The sequence below is a fragment of the Scyliorhinus torazame genome, chromosome 4, assembly GCF_047496885.1.
Source record: "Scyliorhinus torazame isolate Kashiwa2021f chromosome 4, sScyTor2.1, whole genome shotgun sequence".
Lineage (NCBI taxonomy): Eukaryota > Metazoa > Chordata > Chondrichthyes > Carcharhiniformes > Scyliorhinidae > Scyliorhinus > Scyliorhinus torazame.
This window is the reverse complement of record NC_092710.1, coordinates 106,873,328-106,890,895: the sequence shown is the minus strand read 5'-3', so window position 1 is coordinate 106,890,895 and position 17,568 is coordinate 106,873,328. Positions and strand designations below refer to the sequence as shown.

The 17,568-nt window shown below is 49.0% G+C and overlaps 1 protein-coding gene across 20 annotated transcripts in view; it reads right to left on the bottom strand.

Annotated features, from left to right (window-relative positions):
- dst (dystonin) overlaps positions 1-17,568 on the bottom strand; it is a 779,292-nt gene that overhangs the window by 108,935 nt on the left and 652,789 nt on the right. For all 20 annotated transcript variants that reach the window (XM_072498412.1, XM_072498427.1, XM_072498428.1 and 17 more), the window contains 2 exons: positions 13,612-13,853; positions 10,464-10,670 (listed from right to left, as the gene is read on the bottom strand). In XM_072498412.1, coding sequence (XP_072354513.1) covers positions 10,464-10,670; positions 13,612-13,853 — 449 coding nt within the window. The remainder of the gene's footprint in view (positions 1-10,463; positions 10,671-13,611; positions 13,854-17,568) is intronic.

Sequence of the window (17,568 nt, the reverse complement as noted above, 5' to 3'; positions counted from 1 at the left end):
ATTTTCACAGATTCAACTTTGCTGGTACAGCAGCAGTCTGGATCTCACCAACTCTCAGTGAAAAAGGCTTCCTTCATCTTACCCTTTGGTCTTTGGCCAATGATTTCAAATCTATGACCTCTGGGTGGCACGGTAGCACAGTGGGTAGCACTGTTGCTTCACAGTGCCAGGGTCCCAGGTTCTGCACGTTATCCCAGTGTCTGTGTGGATTTCGTCTGGGTACTCCGGTTTCCTCCCACGAGTCCCGAAAAAGGAGCTTGTTAGGTGAACTGGACATTCTGAATTCTCCCTCAGTGTACCCGAACAGGGTCCGGAGTGTGGCGACTAGGGGTTTTTCACAGTAACTTCATTGCAGTGTTAATGTAAGCCTACTTGTGACACTAATAAAGATTATTATTATTGGTCCATTCACAAATCCACACTGTTTGCTCTATTTCACCAATCAGCAACTCTGTGCCATGGACACTTTTCCATGAGCCAGGGGTAAAATCTTCAGAGAAGAAATTAAAGCAAAATGTGGCACCCTCTTTAAAACCAGTGCCCAACCCACAATTCCCCACCCACCTCCTCCCCTCCCCATTTCTAATGAACAAATAGACTTCATGCTGAAATAAAACAGAAAATGCTGGAAATACTCAGCATGTCAGGAAGTATCTTCGGAGAGAGAAAGAGCTAATGCTTCAGATTGCTGACCTGACATCAGAAATTCATTTTTCATTCCAGATTTCCAGCATATTTGCTTTTGTTCATGATGAATTGTTTTATCATATGTTGGACTAACAGATGGGCAGAGGATCAATCTGATGAACATGATGGAGCTCTCAACAGTAAAGTGGCCCTGTTAAGATCAGAGTAACTCTCCTCACCCTGTCCCACCTCCTCACTCTGTCCCACCTCCTCAGTCTCGGTACCTCAGGAAACCACGGCACTCGGCTTCAACTTAAATTTGCACTTTACAAAGGGAACCTCCCCACTGGCCACAATACCAATATCATGCAGGCACTGACAAATGAGAAAGGGATATCACGCCAGCATCCGGTGCTTTTGTTAATCCTCAAAGAGTGCAGGAAACTAAAAGGAACATTTACAAATATCTCAAGAGTGAAATGGTTTCACGTGGAGCCCACTTGGTCGCCTGTTGGCTCTAGCAGTTTCCTGCATCGTTCATGCATTGTTAAAGAAAGACTTGCATTTTTATAGCACTTTTCACAGCCACTGATATCAGAAAGTATTTTATAGCCAATTAAGTACTTCATGAAGTGTAGTCATGTTGGAAACGAGGAAACACTGCAGCTAATCTGTGCCCAGCAAACTCCCCAGACATCCATGTGATAATGACCAGATAAACATTTTTATGATGGTGATTGAAGGATAAATATTGGCCAAGGACACTGGAGAAAACTCCCCTGCTCTTCTTCAAACTAGTGACATGGGAACTTTTACAGCCACCCATGCAGGCAGAAGAGACCTTGGGTTTAATGTCTCATCTGAAATGTGGCACCTCAGACAGTGAGGTGCTCCCTCAGCGCCGCACTGAAGTCAGCCTTGGTTTTGTGCTCAAGCCCTGCGTCAGAACCCAGAACCTTGTGATTCAGAGGCAGGCACGCGATCCACTGAGCTACAGCTGACATTCCACGTTGCTGCACAAGTCTTCTGGGGTGTCCCTTGCGTGTGCCAGATGATATTAAATGAAGATTACTATGATGACTCACAGTTCCACTCACTGATGTAACACCAGGACTTGACGTTTGGCCAATGACTATCAGGCAGCCTTTTTGTTGTTCAGTTTGCAAGCAACAAGTGTGGAGCTGCAAGATGGTAACACTGTTTAAAGGCCAGGCACCCAACTTGCAGGTGAGGCAATCTTCCTGGAAATTCCCCAGTTCAAACTATCTGGAAGCACCTAGGAGTATTTTTAGAAGCGTTCTGGAGTATTCTTGAAATCGCCAGAGGGTGCTGCCACAATAGCACAGAGGAATAGGCGACTGTCCACAGGTTGGCTGCAACAAATATGAGGGGAGCAGCAGCATTGTCCCTGGGTCTGCAGCACAACACGGAGATGAAATAGAGGTTGCAGAGAAAGTAAGATCTGCACCATAGCTTCTGCCAACATGGAGCCTGACACCTCCATGCTCCTCGGCAGTGGCAGGAAGCTGTCTGGCAGGCCAGCCAAATCACCCAGGTCTCAGCAGTACGCCTGTTCAGTGCTCCTCTCTATTCTTCCCCATCTGCATGGCACAAACATGCCATTGTGATTCCGTAGATTTTGTAAATAAAAAGGTCGTCTTCCTTTTTGCATGGACACAAGAAGCCTTAAAGATGGCTGCCAAAAGCCACCTGGCCGTTTCCCCTGTAATGTTGCCAAGCTTCCAGAGAGCTTTAAGTGGTTTGCAGGCAGTCATACCTACACATGAAAAAACCTTTGAAATACATTGAGACCTCAAGCAGACAGTGTTTTTTTCTCAGAGGATGTGAAAACCTTGACCCCTTTTGAACACTAGCTGATAAGGAGTTGCAGGATTGCTCTATCGCTTGCCTAATTTGGAAGATGACATGGCATTATGTCCAGCTCATTTTAAGTTTTTGAGTTGCATAGAGACAGGCTGCAAACAGCCCATTTGTGTTTCGAACCCCACGAAGAATTCTGGAAAACAACTTTAGAAGCCATTCTTGGCCAAGGGAGGACAAAAAGGAAATTTAAAAAAAAAAGAAGAAATCAACTGCTGTTTCTAAGAAAAAGACGAGGCAACCTGCAAGTGTCATAACCACAAAATTAGTGAGGAATCGGAAAGGTTCTTGCTCTCTCCCAAAATCCAGCAGACTTGCTGAATCCACCTGAGAAAGGCAACCACTGACCGCTCGACTGCAGATGCCATTGCAGCTGCTAGATTAAACCTCAAGTTTCAACCTCTTCACTTCGGAAAGGAGGAATTCAAGCAATGGACCTTGCAACCATATCTCATGGTGAAGGATTTGAAATCACCAGCGCAATTTATCGGCCTCGTTGCGCCTGACTGGTGTTGCGATGAGGCTGTTGAATCCCGCGAGAGGCAAATCATGAGATTTGCAACATTCAAGACATCTCACGGGGTTCAACCACATGTTGCAGTCTGGATCTCCCTCTGGGGTACCAAGGTGGCAGTGTCAGGGTAGCACTGCCAAGAGTCAGGGCCTGAGGGTGGTCATGCCCATGAAAGGGGGAATGAGGGGGAGATTGAAGGGTGGATGGGGTGAAGAGTGGGTATGAAGGTGCCTCATAAAGGTTGTGGTCCTGAAAGGGTGGGTGGGGAGGCCTGAAAAGGAGGGGGGGGGGGCGCTCAGCGACCTCATAGCAGGGTGTTCTCACTGTGGTGGGGGGGGGGGGGGCTAAAGCCCATGAGTGTGTGTGTGTGGGGGGAGGGGAGCGGAGCGACATTGCTTGTGGGTGTGGGGGCCCTCAAGCTAACCTACAGATCGGGGAACCGTTTCAACAAGGTGGTCCAATCTCTGAGGAGCCAGTCTTGCCGGCGAGTACAGCTCCCAGTGATGAAAATATTTTTTTTTTTAAATAAATGTTTTATTAAAGTTTTTCCAATCAGCGTTTTTACATAACAAAAATAGAAATATAGATAGTAATAAAAAATAACAATAAGCATAGCCCAAAGCTTACAATAAAACTACTTACAAAACAGAATTTTATTTATTATAAACAGAACAAGGTGGGTTTTGTCTCCATGCCCAGTACCCCCCCCCCCCCCACCTAAACCCCTCCCCCCCAGGATGCTGCTGCTGCTGACACTTACTGCTCCCCTAGAAAGTCAAGGAAAGGTTGCCACTGCCGGGAAAACCCCATCAAGGACCCTCTCAAGGCGAACTTTATTCGCTCCAGGCTGAGGAACCCCGCCATATCGCTAACCCAGGTCTCCACACTCGGGGGTTTTGAGTCCCACCACATTAACAAAATCCGTCTCCGAGGCCAGTACCTTGGCCTCTTTCGCTTCCTGCACTCCTGGATCCACCGCCACCCCAAATATCGCTACCGTTGGACTCGCCTTCACCCGAGCGTCCAAAACCCTAGACATCACCCTTGCAAACCCCTGCCAGAATCCTTTAAGCGCCGGGCATGCCCAAAACATATGGGCATGATTCGCCGGACTCCCTGCACACCTCGGGTACCTGTTCTCCACCCCAAAAAACCTATTCATTCTTGCCACCGTTATATACGCCCGATGCACCACCTTAAACTGGATTAATCCGAGCCTGGCACATGAGGAGGAGGAGTTCACCCTGCCCAGGGCATTGGCCCAAGGCCCTCATCCAGCTCCTCGCCCAGCTCCTCCTCCCACTTGCCCTTCAACTCCCCCACTGAGGCATCCTCTACCTCCTGCAGCTACTGATATATGTCCGACACCTTCCCCTCCCCTACCCAGATGCCAGACACCACCCTGTCCTGGATCCTACGCAGGGGCAGCAGCAGAAATGTCCCCACCTGTTTTCTATGAAAGTCCCGAACCTGGAGGTACCTGAACGCATTCCCCAAGGGTAGGCCGAACTTCTCCTCCAGCGCCTGCATGCTAGGGAAAGTCCGGTCTATAAACAGGTCCCCCATCCTCCTAATACCTGCCCTATACCAGCCTTGGTATCCCCCATCCATCCTACCCGGAGCAAATCTGTGGTTATTCTGTATCATGGTCCACACCGAGGCCCCGTCCTCTCCCCTGTGTCTCCTCCACTGCCCCCAGATCCTCAGTGCCGCCGTCACCACCAGACTAGTGGTGTATCGTGCCGGCGAGGATGGCAGCGGAGCCGTAACAAGTGCCCCTAGACTGGTGCCTCTACATGACGCCGCCTCCAGCCGTCCCCACGCCGCCCCCTCCTCCTTCATCCATTTCCTAATCATGGCCACATTGGCCGCCCAGTAATAACTGCAGAGTTCGGCAGAGCCAGTCCCCCCCCCCACCCCACCACCCGCTACGCTCCCTTTTGACTCACGGGTTTTATGTTTAATTCGCCCACACAAATCCCGTCACAATCCTATTGACCCGCTTAATGAAGGACTTGGGGATGAAAATGGGGAGGTACTGAAATACGAAGAGGAACCTGGGGAGAACCGTCATCTTCAGTCTGCACCCGACCCGCCAGGGAAAGCGGGAGCATATCCCACCTTTTAAACTCTCCCTCCATCTGCTCCACTAGCCGGGTTAAGTTGAGCCTGTGCAGGGCATCCCAGTTCCTGGCCACTTGTATCCCCAAGTACCGAAAGCTCCTCTCCACTATCCTGAGCGGGAGCTCCCTCAGTCTCTCCTCCTGGCCCTTACCGTGGACCACGAACAGCTCACTCTTCCCCACGTTCAACTTATATCCCGAGAACCTCCCGACGTCCTCCAGGATCCGCATGACCTCCCCCATCCCCTCTAACGGGTCCGAAATATACAACAGCAGGTCATCCGCGTAGAGGGAGGCCCGGTGCTCCTCCCCTCTGCGCACCAGCGCCCTCCAATCCCCCGAAGTCCGGAGCGCAATGGCCAACGGCTCAATTGCCAGGGCAAACAGCAACGGGGACAGGGGACACCCCTATCTCGTCCCCCGGTGCAGCCTGAAATATTCCGACCGTAGCCGGTCTGTGGACACACTCGCTACAGGGGCCTGATACAGCAGCTTGGCCCACCCTATAAATCCCTCCCCAAATCCAAACCTGCCTAGCGCCTCCCACAGATACTCCCACTCCACCCTGTCAAAGGTCCATCGCAGCAGCCACCACCTCCACTCCCCCCCCCCCCCCCCCCCGAGGGCATCATGATAATATTCAGGAGCCTCCTCACATTCGCGTTCAGCTGCCTGCCCTTAACAAAACCCGTCTGGTCCTCCCCAATCACTCCCGGGACACAGTCCTCTATTCTGGTGGCCAGAACTTTTGCCAACAGCTTGGCATCCACGTTCAGGAGCGATATCGACCTGTAAGACTGAAGCGGATCCTTCTCCTTCCAAGCGAGATCAATGCCTGCGACATTGTCGGAGGGAGGATCCCTTTCTCCTTTGCCTCATTGAAGGTTCTCATCAGGGGCGGGCTCAGCAGCTCAGAGAACTTCTTATAAAATTCTACGGGGAAGCCGTCTGGGTCCGAGGCCTTGCCCGTCTGCATGCCTGCCAGCCCCCTGACTACCTCCTCCAACTCAATCGGGGCCCCCAGTCCCTCCACCCACTCTGCCTCCACCCTCGGGAACCTCAACCGGTCCATGAACCGCCTCATCCCCTCCCCCTCCCCGTGGGTTCCGACTTGTATAACCTCCCGTAGAACTCCCTGAAGACTTCATTGACCCTCTCTGGGCTCAGCACCATGTTGCCTTCCCTATCCCGCACTCACCCAATCTCTCTGGCTGCCTCCCTCCTGCGCAGCTGGTGCGCCAGCATCCTACTCACCTACTCCCCATAGTCATAAACTGGCCCCTTCGCTTTCCTCAGCTGCGCCTCCGCCTTCCCCGTGGTCAGCAAGTCAAACTCCGCCTGTAATTTCCGTCGCTCTGGGGCCTCCGCGTACCTGATGAAAATATTTCTAAGTGTGGGTAGATCGGAGAGAAGCTCCCCAGGGCCCAGAAAAATGACTAAGTGTAGGTGAATACCTGTGTAGATCTCACCCAAACAGCCAGCGGGAAACACCCCACCAAACTCACTGAAAATGACAGGTAGAAAGGTTTTGGTTTATTCGTGCCCCTCACCTTTTAAGTATCTTATTATCTGCTTTTAGTCTCTGCATCTGTATTTTTGTTAACAACTTTGTCATTTTTTAACAAAGTAACTTTCAGCAATAGTCTTTGTAATAAACTAACCTTTGTCTTGTTTAAGACTATTTTTAATTGAATCACTTAGAATAAAAGGGAGCTACATACACACATCCAAATTCTTAGCTCACGGACCACTTTAAGGAAACACCTTTCACACGATCTTGACACTAATGCTGTCCCCAATCTATACTAGCCTCCAAGGTAGGTTGAGAGTGTCAGATTCAGTGATGGAATCTCTTCACCAGTGCTCTTGTTCTCTTCCTCCTCACTCGTGGGTGAGTAGGTGGCAGGAGCTCTGAAAGGCAGGTTGGTGTGAGGGAAGGATGTTGGGGTGAGTAGCAAGAGGTCCAGGGTTGCACCATCAGCAGCTTGCTCGTCCTGCCAGATAGCAGGATGAGGGTGAGCTGACAGTTGCTAAGGAGAATAGCGCAGAAAGCTATCATCACCAGGAACTTTCTCAGTGACACTGGATGCCACCGGCTCGCTCATAGCTGATGTCGTGATGCTGGGAACCATCTGTTGGGCTCAGAAGATGGAGGTTTCCTTGGTTCTCACTGTCTCTGCTCCCTTCGACTGCACAACCTTGTCCTGCAGAAGGGAGGGCCGAGTGTCAGTGATGGTATTGCAATGTTTGCGTGATGCATACCAGAGCTGTGTCACTGGGGGTAGTGGAGGCAGTGAGAGGCAGGGGTGAGGCTGGCAGCATCAGTAGGTGTGTGAGGGTGGAGTGGCGTATCCGGATGTTCGGCGTGAGTCCTGAGAGACTGTGAGTGATGGGGGTGTGCTGCATAGAGCAATGGGAGAGGTTGGAGCAGTGGGGAGTAGGAGATGTCCTGAAAACACATTCTCTGACATTGACCATCTATTAGACTTCTTGTAGCACTTCAGTCAGACTTTTGGTTTAATCTTCCTGGCCACCTGTTCTCAGAGGGCTGCCTCGAGGTCTTTCTGCCCCCACCTACAGTGTTTTGCCTCCTGCCAAACTCCTCCACTAATGCCTCCATTTGTTACTACGGAACCCTTTCTTTGCCCTGGTATACGTTTTTCAATAAGTTACACGGCAGGAATATTTTCATTCAGCTTCTCCATAATGTGCAGCTTGCGTTTAAAAGAGCAGACTGGCTGTGCCACATGGCGTGCTAACAACCTTGCTGGCTTCCCCTATACTATTTAGCAGTCAGAGGCGGCGTGAAGGAACAGACAGACAGCAGTGCAAGAACCAAGTGGCCCTACACTACCCTCATGCCGATGAGGTGGATACACAAAATGTACGGGGTGCCCACCTTGATCTGCATGGCTCTCACAGGTCAAGAATGGCAGCCAAAAAAGAAAGGGTTATCCAATTTCTAACCCCTCATGTCTAAACCTGGTTTTAGTTAGCTTGCAGTAATCCTTACCTAATTGTCAATTTTGTTCTTATGCGAAATACAGTCACATATTGGAACGACAGGAAATAAATATCTCATTACGGAAACGCTATGACACATGAAAAGTGAGTTTCAAACAAGACTACAGATGGAACTTTCCCCACCCACCCTCCCATTGATTATTAACGGAGGCTAGATGGAGAATTCCAATCTTCCTGCATTATCAACAGTATTCTTACTTCAAAGCAAAGCACATCAAAGCAACAGCTCACATTACAAGAATTCTGGCATTTTGACAACAGTGTAGACATCACCATAAAACAAATTTTCTGGTTGGGTAAGTTGAGATGAAGATGGAATGATGGCTGACTTTATGAACAAGTGTGTTGTTTACAAAGCAGATGTAACCAATAATGTTTTTAAGTGTGAGATCAGGTGCAGGGTATGGAGTATAAAAGGCGCAATGTTCAAATACAGAGCTTAGAATGAACAAAATGTAGGTTTTGCTCACTTCAGCCTTTTTTTGAAAAACGTTTTTAGGCGAGATCTCCCTGCCACTTTCTGCCTGAAAAGCAGTGTGGCGTGGCCGATAGATGCCAGTAGAGCCTTCTTCCGGGATCCACCTGGCTCGCCACGCCTTGCGTGTTCGTGTTAGCAATGTGAATCCCGCCCATTGTTTAATTTTATGGACCATTCCCCTCGATTCCCTGACCAGAAGCAACAGTTACCCTGTATCTCGCCGATCAACTCTTTTTAACATTTTAAACACCCAGATCAGATCATCACTCAATCTTTAACACTCATGGCAGTCCACAGTAACTTAATGCAACCTGCCCTTATAATTTAACCCTCTACTCCCTGATGTGAAATCAAGTTTTGCCCCCATGTGGGGACACAAGTTGGCATGGAGGGGACCTGGGGAGTGTGAGAGGGTTTGAGTGGTGAGGGCCAGAGGGCTGTTTTCTTTCAACTGGGACATATGTCCTAGAGCACTGAGGCCAGCCTTTTCAACACCCACCTCCGCACCCGGCATTAGGCTGCCTCTGAACAATTTCTGGGCCGGGGTGGGGGAGGGGGGTGCTCAATGACTCTTAGTGCCCAACCCCCTCCCGGATCGAGAATCCTGTCATTGCGGGCACTTTTGCCCTACGGTAGCACGCTGAGCCGGGAAACTTCCCGACTCCCGCTACCCTCCTTTAGGATGAAAAACCAGCCCGACATGACTTAAAGACAAGTTGCTTCCAATTTCAGACAGCATAATATTACTGGGACATGTCTGCATAAGGACTGGCCTGAACTTGACACCTGGCAGGTAGACATTGGTTATGGAGTCCATAGAATTGAATATCTGAAAAGGATTTCAACTAAGAATTTATACTCCCAAATCTTTGACAGGAATCATAGAATTGTACAGCAGATGAGGCCATTTGGCCCATTGTGCCTGTCCCAGCTCTTTGGAAGAGCTTCCAAATTAGTCCCACTCCCCCTGCTCATCCCCCTCAGCCCTACAGAACCTTCCTCTTCAAGTATTTATCCAAATCCCCTTTGACATTTACCACTTATTCTGCTTCCAGCACCCTTTTAGGCAGAGCATTTGTAAGAACTTATTTTGTAAATTATTTCTTTCATGATGCTTCTAGTTCTTTTGCCAATTATCTTAAATCGGTCTCCTCTGGTTACTGACCACTCAGCCACTGAAAACCGTCCCTCATTATTCACGCCATCAAAACCATTAATTTGCTTTGAACATTCTTCTCTGCTCCAAAACAGATCAACCCCAGCTTCCTCTGGTATGATTCCAGGGGAATCTGAACCCTCTCCGAAGCCTTGACTTCCTTCCTAAAGGGAATTGTTCCTCACGAGGAATCCAAAAACAACAGTTTGTGCATCACCTCACACATTGGCATCACCTGACCCAACGCCAATGATCTTTTTTTAAATTTTCTGTTCGTTAAAGAAAACTAACACACACCAGTCTTGAAATGGTGGAAAGGAGTGTAGCTGCTTCCCATGAGTTAACCGTCCCTCTATTGCATAAAGCATTTGTGATGGATTTCCTGCTCTTTAAGAATCCAAGTAGGACAATTGATGGACCAGACAGATGGCTTTAACAATGAACAACTTAACTCTGCTTCAGCTTGCACATGCCACTTGTAGCTACATCAAGCTGTGCCTGTGATGCATATTAAACCCACTCCAAAGGCCCCCTTTGTCACTGGAGAATAATGAAGTGGCAGCATTTTTTGCATAAATATTTATCAAATGCACCTCCGTTTGTGAAACAAAGAGAGCACGCACCTTCCCTGGTGTAATAAGAGTAGAGAGTGAGACATACCTGCTGTGATCGTTGTATAGCAGCATCTATTTCTTCCACCTTCTGTGCTATGGTATCGCTCACTAATCTGTAACGCTCGTTGTCATCAGACACCAGTTTGTCGAGTCCTTCTCTCGCTCTCCACGGGACCAACTCCAGTAGAGCACTGCTGACCTCATTAACTGTGTCCAGGCTTACCCTGTGCTCCATCGTCTCATTCCTCAGCTCCTAGGGATCAGCACAGAGAGAGTTCTCTCATCACACAGTTCTTGGCTTTAACGCAGTGCTGCGTTGTGGAACTAGGCATTGCACGGTACAGTAAAAGCAACATGTCGCCTCCTACAACTGGCACAGTGAGTGACCACACTCTCCTTCCTCTCCCAAAATTGGTTAGTCCCTGTGTAAACGCTTTAGGACACCATCCGTAACAAACCATAACCTGGGGGTAAAACACTACTGTATCAAAACTTTTGTCACCAGGCTTATTGGGGGCAAATTGTAAATCAACCCACCGCCAACTGTCCAACTTGGGTGCACCCCACCCGATTTTGAAATCGAAATTCATTAGAAGGCGGATGTGAACATTTGAAATGATGTGGTAGATTTCCCAGCCCATGATTAAGGTTAATATTATCCCCTACTGTGTCAGTTTAGGTTTCTGTACATATACAGTGGATGTAAAAGATATAAAGAAATATAAGTCAGATTAAAGTTCTGGGGAAAAGAATATGTGATAAAGGAACACAAGAATATTTTAGTCTTCATTCGTTTGAAGGTAACACGATTTTAGAAAACAATTGAGACCCAGGGCGGGATTCTCCACGTCCCACGCGGTGTGTTTTGCAACCGCATTGGCAGCCTGCCTTTGCCCGGCAGCGGGATCTTCTGTCAACGGGGGGTTTCCCCCTTGTTTGCACCCTCTGTTGTCAGGGAAACCCATGGAGCAGAGGGGGTCACTATCTGCGGTGGGACCATCCTATCGGTGGATATGGTCAGAAAATGTCAGCCCAATTGTCAAATTTTTTTTAAGTATACTATTGTTATGTCAAAGAGACCTTTTTTCATGTCATAATGAAACCCCAAATTGTATACATCTATGACTGGGATAGTTCTTGGCTGTTTATGTTAAGAGTAAATTGGGTGTTGAGTGAGTCAGCAGCCTGTTTTAAATCTCTCCCCAATTTTAATTCCAAAGGGAATTGAGATGCAAAATGGGCTGCGGAGTCAAAGTTTGTCCAATTGAGTATATTCAACACAGTTTGGATTGATTGCTAACACTATATTAATCAAAGGTCCTAGTGGTCTCTAACACAACCCGGCCTTGTAATTAGGCAGCAGCCCTGGTCACTGCTTAACCATCTGAACTGCTTTATTTCAGGGAAGCTACTTCCCCTGATGGTTATTCTCCTTGGCTCTCGCAGCAGCTATCAGGGTGTTCCTGATGTGCTGTGATGTTGACAAAAGAATTAGCAATTATGTTATTTTTGAAGAAAATAACCTGCAATTAATTACGGAAATGTTCTTAATTCAGTAAATAAAACACAAGCCAAAACTGTGGTCAATATATAAAGTTGGCATGAAAAGACATAACATTTATTCCTGCAATGAAGAGATACTTTCATGGTTAGAATTCTGCCCAATAGCAATATTTCTTTACAGCGATGATATATCAATGAGAGGACTGTAGATCAGTCTCAATGACCCACTGATAATGGCTGTTGCCCTCAATACAAACAGAGATGAACTTTACCCTTTTAAAAGCAACAAGACTTTTTATGCCTCCCAGAGCAGCTGCTGGAAACAATGGAAAACATGGGTCTCCATCCTATTGGCTCTCTCATCAGTGGCACCCTAACTCAAATTACAGGGAGCGGTCAGGCAGAGGTCACAAGTTTCTGCTTGAGCGATTTACTGACGCTCTACTGACAGTGCTCATCCAACTATTGATGTGCGAGATTACACAAAGCAAACAAAGTCAGTCTCTCACACAGCAACTGTCCATCAAGTGGTTCAAACACCAACTCTTTTACTCAAAAGGCATCGCTGAATGATCTCATATATCCACAGTGAAGCAGCTAAAGATCACTCACTAAACATACACACAAACACGCACGTGTGCATGCACGCAAACGCATGGGGCGGATCTCCATCCCGCCGCACCAGATTTCTGGTGCGGCACCTCCCACCCGGGATTCCCCGTCTCGCCAGCCGGCCAATGGGGTTTCCCATTGTGGGCAGCTGGCGCAACGGAGAATCCCAACAGCGGAGAATCCAGCCCTAGATTCTGTGCGCCCACATTCTCTAAAACACAAACACAGTAAGGTGCATGCACACTAACACATACATTAACATACATGAACATACTAATCCGTGCACACATGCACTCACTAATGTGATGGGAAAATCGCATTTGTACAGACCCGAATAAATACACGCATACACATGAATGTGCATACACTCATGGGTAGTACAGTGGCACAGTGGTTAGCACTGCTGCCTCAAGCCGTCGAGGACCCAGGTTCGATCCCTGCCCCGGGTCACTGACCGTGTGAAGTTTGAACATTCTCCCTGTGCCTGCATGGGTCTCACCCCCACAACCCAAAGATGTGCAGGGTAGGAATATTGACCACGCTAAATTGCTCCTTAATTGGAAAGATTTAAAAAAATTAATGTGCATACACTCATTGACCCGCACGCACATCAACTAACATGATGGAAAAATCCCGGTCGCGATTCTCTGGTCCGGTGCCAGAGTGCCGGCGCCAAAACGGGAGTACTTCACTCCGCCACCAGTTCCGAGACCTGATTCTCGGGTCCTGGGGGGGCCAGCACGCCGCTGGAGCGGCCCACACATCGGGGCGCGATTCGTGCGGCCCCCCGCTGATTCTCCGGCCTGGCGGGGGGTCAAAGAATCACGCCCCCCATTTATAGGGAGGCTGAGCTAATGTAGGTGCACACAAACATTCACTAATCATACACGCTCACAAATGTGGTTGAAAAACTGGAGTTGAACTAACGAGGAAATAAATTTGTTCAGATAAAAAAAGTTATTAATGTTACGGAGTAAATGTAGACACACACACAATTACAAAGAGAGGAACCACTTACTTCTGACACACACACACACACACACACACACACACACACACACGTGTGATGAACCACTTACTTTCTGTCTTTCCTGTGCTTGAGCTAGCTGTTCCCCTGCAAGCACCTCCGAAGCATAAGAGGTCAGTTCAGCCTCTACTTTCTCGAGCCAGGTAGCTAAAACTTCATGAGCAAACTGAAACTTGGTGGCCAGCTGGAGGGCCTGTTCTAAGGTCTTCAAGACTTTAGCACTGGTAGTGGTAATCTCAGCATAGCGAGCTTTGATGCCATCTAATCTTTCTTGAATGATTATAACTTCATCCCCTGTAAAAGGAAAGAGAGAGAGTTTTAAGATGCTGTATAAACCAATGCATAATGCGCAAGGGGAGAAATAATTTCTGATTCTGTTTGGAGCTGTGTGATGAATGTAGGGGAGCGATCGGAGACCCCCAGGTGATTGGCCTCTGGGCAGCGTGGAACGCTGACACTGCTGATGCCACCCAGGCACTATGGCACCGTCTGCCTGCCAAGATGCCCGGGGGGACATTTTGCCCATACCGGGGATCGGACTTGTGCTGCCCTGCCCGTATGAGGTGAGATGCAGGGGTGCTCGAGGACCTCCTAACAGGCAAGTTAGGGCATCAGGTGGTCGAGAGAGCGGGCGCCATTTTCTCTTCCTGCACTAACGAACAGAGCTCCTGATTGCAGGAAATGCGACCGAGTGCGGCCTCGGCGGGACATCCTACTGAAGCCCCCCCCCCAAAATGTATCATTCGATAGCAGGGTCATTCACACTTCTCCTACCACCGAGAACGTTCCTGCTAATCCCAGCCAGAACCTGCCGACTGTCATTATAATGGTCAAAGAATTCGGGTCATTTTCTAAAAATTATTGGTTAATTCACTTGTGTTGTGACTCCGGGTCAAGTGGGCCAGGAATTGACCACCCACTAGCCCAGAGTGTCATAACAACAAATAAATAAAATATTGGGATTTCTGTCCGGTATCCTAATAACGTTTGGGATTTGGTCCGGAATCTTAATAGCTGCTCGTTAATACAGTTTGCCAGACCAGGGAAGAGGGATAGATGACCTACCGTTGAGGAGGGCGGAAAGGAGCTTTCGATACTTGGGGATCCAAGTAGCTAGGAGTTGGGGGGCCCTGCATAAACTTAATTTGACACGGCTGGTGGAGCAGATGGAGGAGGACTTCAAACGATGGGACATGTTGCCACTCTCGCAAGCGGGCAGAGTACAGTCGATTAAAATGATGGTCCTACCGAGGTTTCTTTTTGTGTTCCAGTGCTTTCCAATTATGGTCACCAAGGCCTTTTTTAAGAGGGTAGGCAGGAGCATTATGGGTTTTGTGTGGGCAAACAAGACCCCGAGGGTAAGGAGGGGGTTTCTGGAGCATAGTAGAGACAGAGGAGGGCTGGCATTGCCGAATCTGGGAGGCTACTATTGGACAGCCAACGTGGCGATGATCCGTAAGTGGGTGATGGAGGGAGAGGGGGCGGCATGGAAGAGGTTGGAGATGGCGTCCTGCAAAGGAACGAGCCTGGGGGCGCTGGTGACGGCACCGCTGCCGCTCTCGCCGACAAGGTACACCACGAGTCCGGTGGTGGGGGCAGTGGAGACAACATAAGGGTGTGATGGCAGCCTCGGTGTGGTCCCCGATCAGAGATAACCATCGGTTTGTCCCAGGAAGGATGGACGGGGGGTTTCAGAGCTGGCATCAGGCAGGGATTAGAAGAATGGGGGACCTGTTCATCGATGGGACGTTTGCGAGCTTAGGGGCGCTGGAGGAGAAGTTTGGGCTACCCCCGAGAAACGCTTTCAGGTATATACAAGTGAGGGCGTTTGTGAGGCGGCAGGCGAGGGAATTCCCACTGCTCCCGGCACAGGGGATTCAGGACAGGGTGATTTCGGGTGTATGGGTCAGAGAGGTGTCGGCGATATATCAGGAGATGAAAGAAGAGGAGGAGGCTCTGGTAGAGGAGCGGAAGAGCAAATGGGAGGAGGAGTTGGGGGAGGAGATCGAAGAGGGTCTGTGGGCTGATGCCCTAAGTAGGGTTAATTCCTCTTCCTCGTGTGCCAGGCTCAGCCTGATACAGTTTAAGGTTATTCACAGAGCGCATATGACAGGGGCGAGGCTGAGTAGGTTCTTTGGGATGGAGGACAGATGTGGGAGGTGCTCAGGAAGCCCAGCTAATCACGCCCATATGTTCTGGTCGTGCCCAGCACTGGATGGGTTTTGGAGCAGTGTTGCGAGGACTATGTCTACGGTGGTGAAAGTCCAGGTCAAGCCAAGTTGGGGTCTAATACTATTTGGAGTGGCGGACGAGCTGGAGTGCAGGAGGCGAAAGAGGCCGGTATCCTGGCCTTTGCGTCCCTGGTAGCCCGGCGGAGGATCTTGCTAATATGGAAAGACGCGAAGCCCCCCAGTGTGGAAGCCTGGATAAATGACATGCAGGGTTCATCAAGCTGGAGAGGATAAAGTTTGCCTTGAGAGGGTCTGTGCAGGGGTTCTTCAGGCGGTGGCAACCGTTCCTGGACTATCTCGCGGAGCGTTAGATGGAGGTCGGTCAGCAGCAGCAGCAACCCAGGGAGGGAGCGTTTCTTTTGGGGGGGTGGGGGTGGGGGCTGGGGGTAGAAGGGTGGGCGATGAAAGGGTTTTTTCCTAGGGGGCATTGGAGAAAGGAAAAACATAAACATATGGGAAAGTCAATATGTGCGGGAGGAACCCATTGTACAAAGTTCTGTATTATGTTGGATTGATATGTTTATGTCTTGCTATGCAACTTTTCTTTTCTTTTTTGTTACGGGGGGGCGGGGGGGGGTTTGAATGGTTGAACATTTTTGTTGACAAATTCTGAATAAACATATTTTTAAAATAAAAAAAAATACAGTTTGCCAGCCTGCCAAACGTGGTTTCAGACTGAGTAACCTTAGCTCAAATACTACTCAATACTCTTCAGAAAATCCAAAGAGAAAGTGTCGCTTTCCATCGAGGAAGAAAAGATGAATTGTATTTAGACAGCACCTTTCACAATCTCAGTATAATGCAAAGCATTTTAAAGCCTTGAAAATACTTTGGTGCTGCAAGAGTGATACCGGATTAGTGACCCTTTTAGCAATAGCAGAGCACCATCCCATCATTAAAAGGTCAGTATTGCAGCGTGCCACACAAAACTCTGCTGCCTGCATCCTAACTTGCTCCAAGTCCTGTTCATCCCTTGTGTTTGCTGACCTACACTGGTTCCCAGTCTGACACCTTCACTTTAAATATCTAGGCTAGATGGCGGGTTCCGGAGTTGGCAGAGGGCAGGAATTAGAAGGATGGGGGATCTATTTACAGACGGGAGCTTTCCTAGCTGGAGGATAAATTTAAATTGCCAGCAGGGAATGGTTTTAGGTATTTACAGGTGCGAAACTTCCTGAGAAAACAGGTGCCGACCTTTCCGCTGCTGCCGCCACGGGGGATACAGGATCGAGTAGTTTCCAGTACCTGGGTGGGAGAGGGGAAGGTATCGGATATTTATCAGGAGCATTCAGAGGCGGAGGAAACTCCGGTGGAGGAGCTGAAGGACAAGTGGGAGGACGAGCTAGGAGGAGAGATAGAGGAGGGGCTATGGGCGGATGCCCTAAGCAGGGTTAATTCCTCCTCATCATGCGCTAGGCTTAGCCTGATACAATTTAAGATAGTCCACCGGGCACACATGACAGCGGCTAGGATGAGTAAGTTCTTTGGGGTTGAGGATAGGTGTGCGAGGTGCGCGGGAAGCCCAGCAAATCATGTCTACATGTTTTGGGCATGCCCGAAGCTTAGAGGGTTTTGGCAGGATTTTGCTAAAGCAATGTCCACGGTACTAAAACACGGGTGGTGCCGAGGTCGGAGGTAGCGATCTTTGGAGCGTCGGAAGATCCGAGAGTTCAAGGGGCGAAAGAGGCCAAGACATCGGCAGATTGTTGTTGTATTGGTGAGGTGTGTGAAGGTAGGGCTTGGGGGAGGGGGTGGGGAAATGTGTATTTTACCATGTT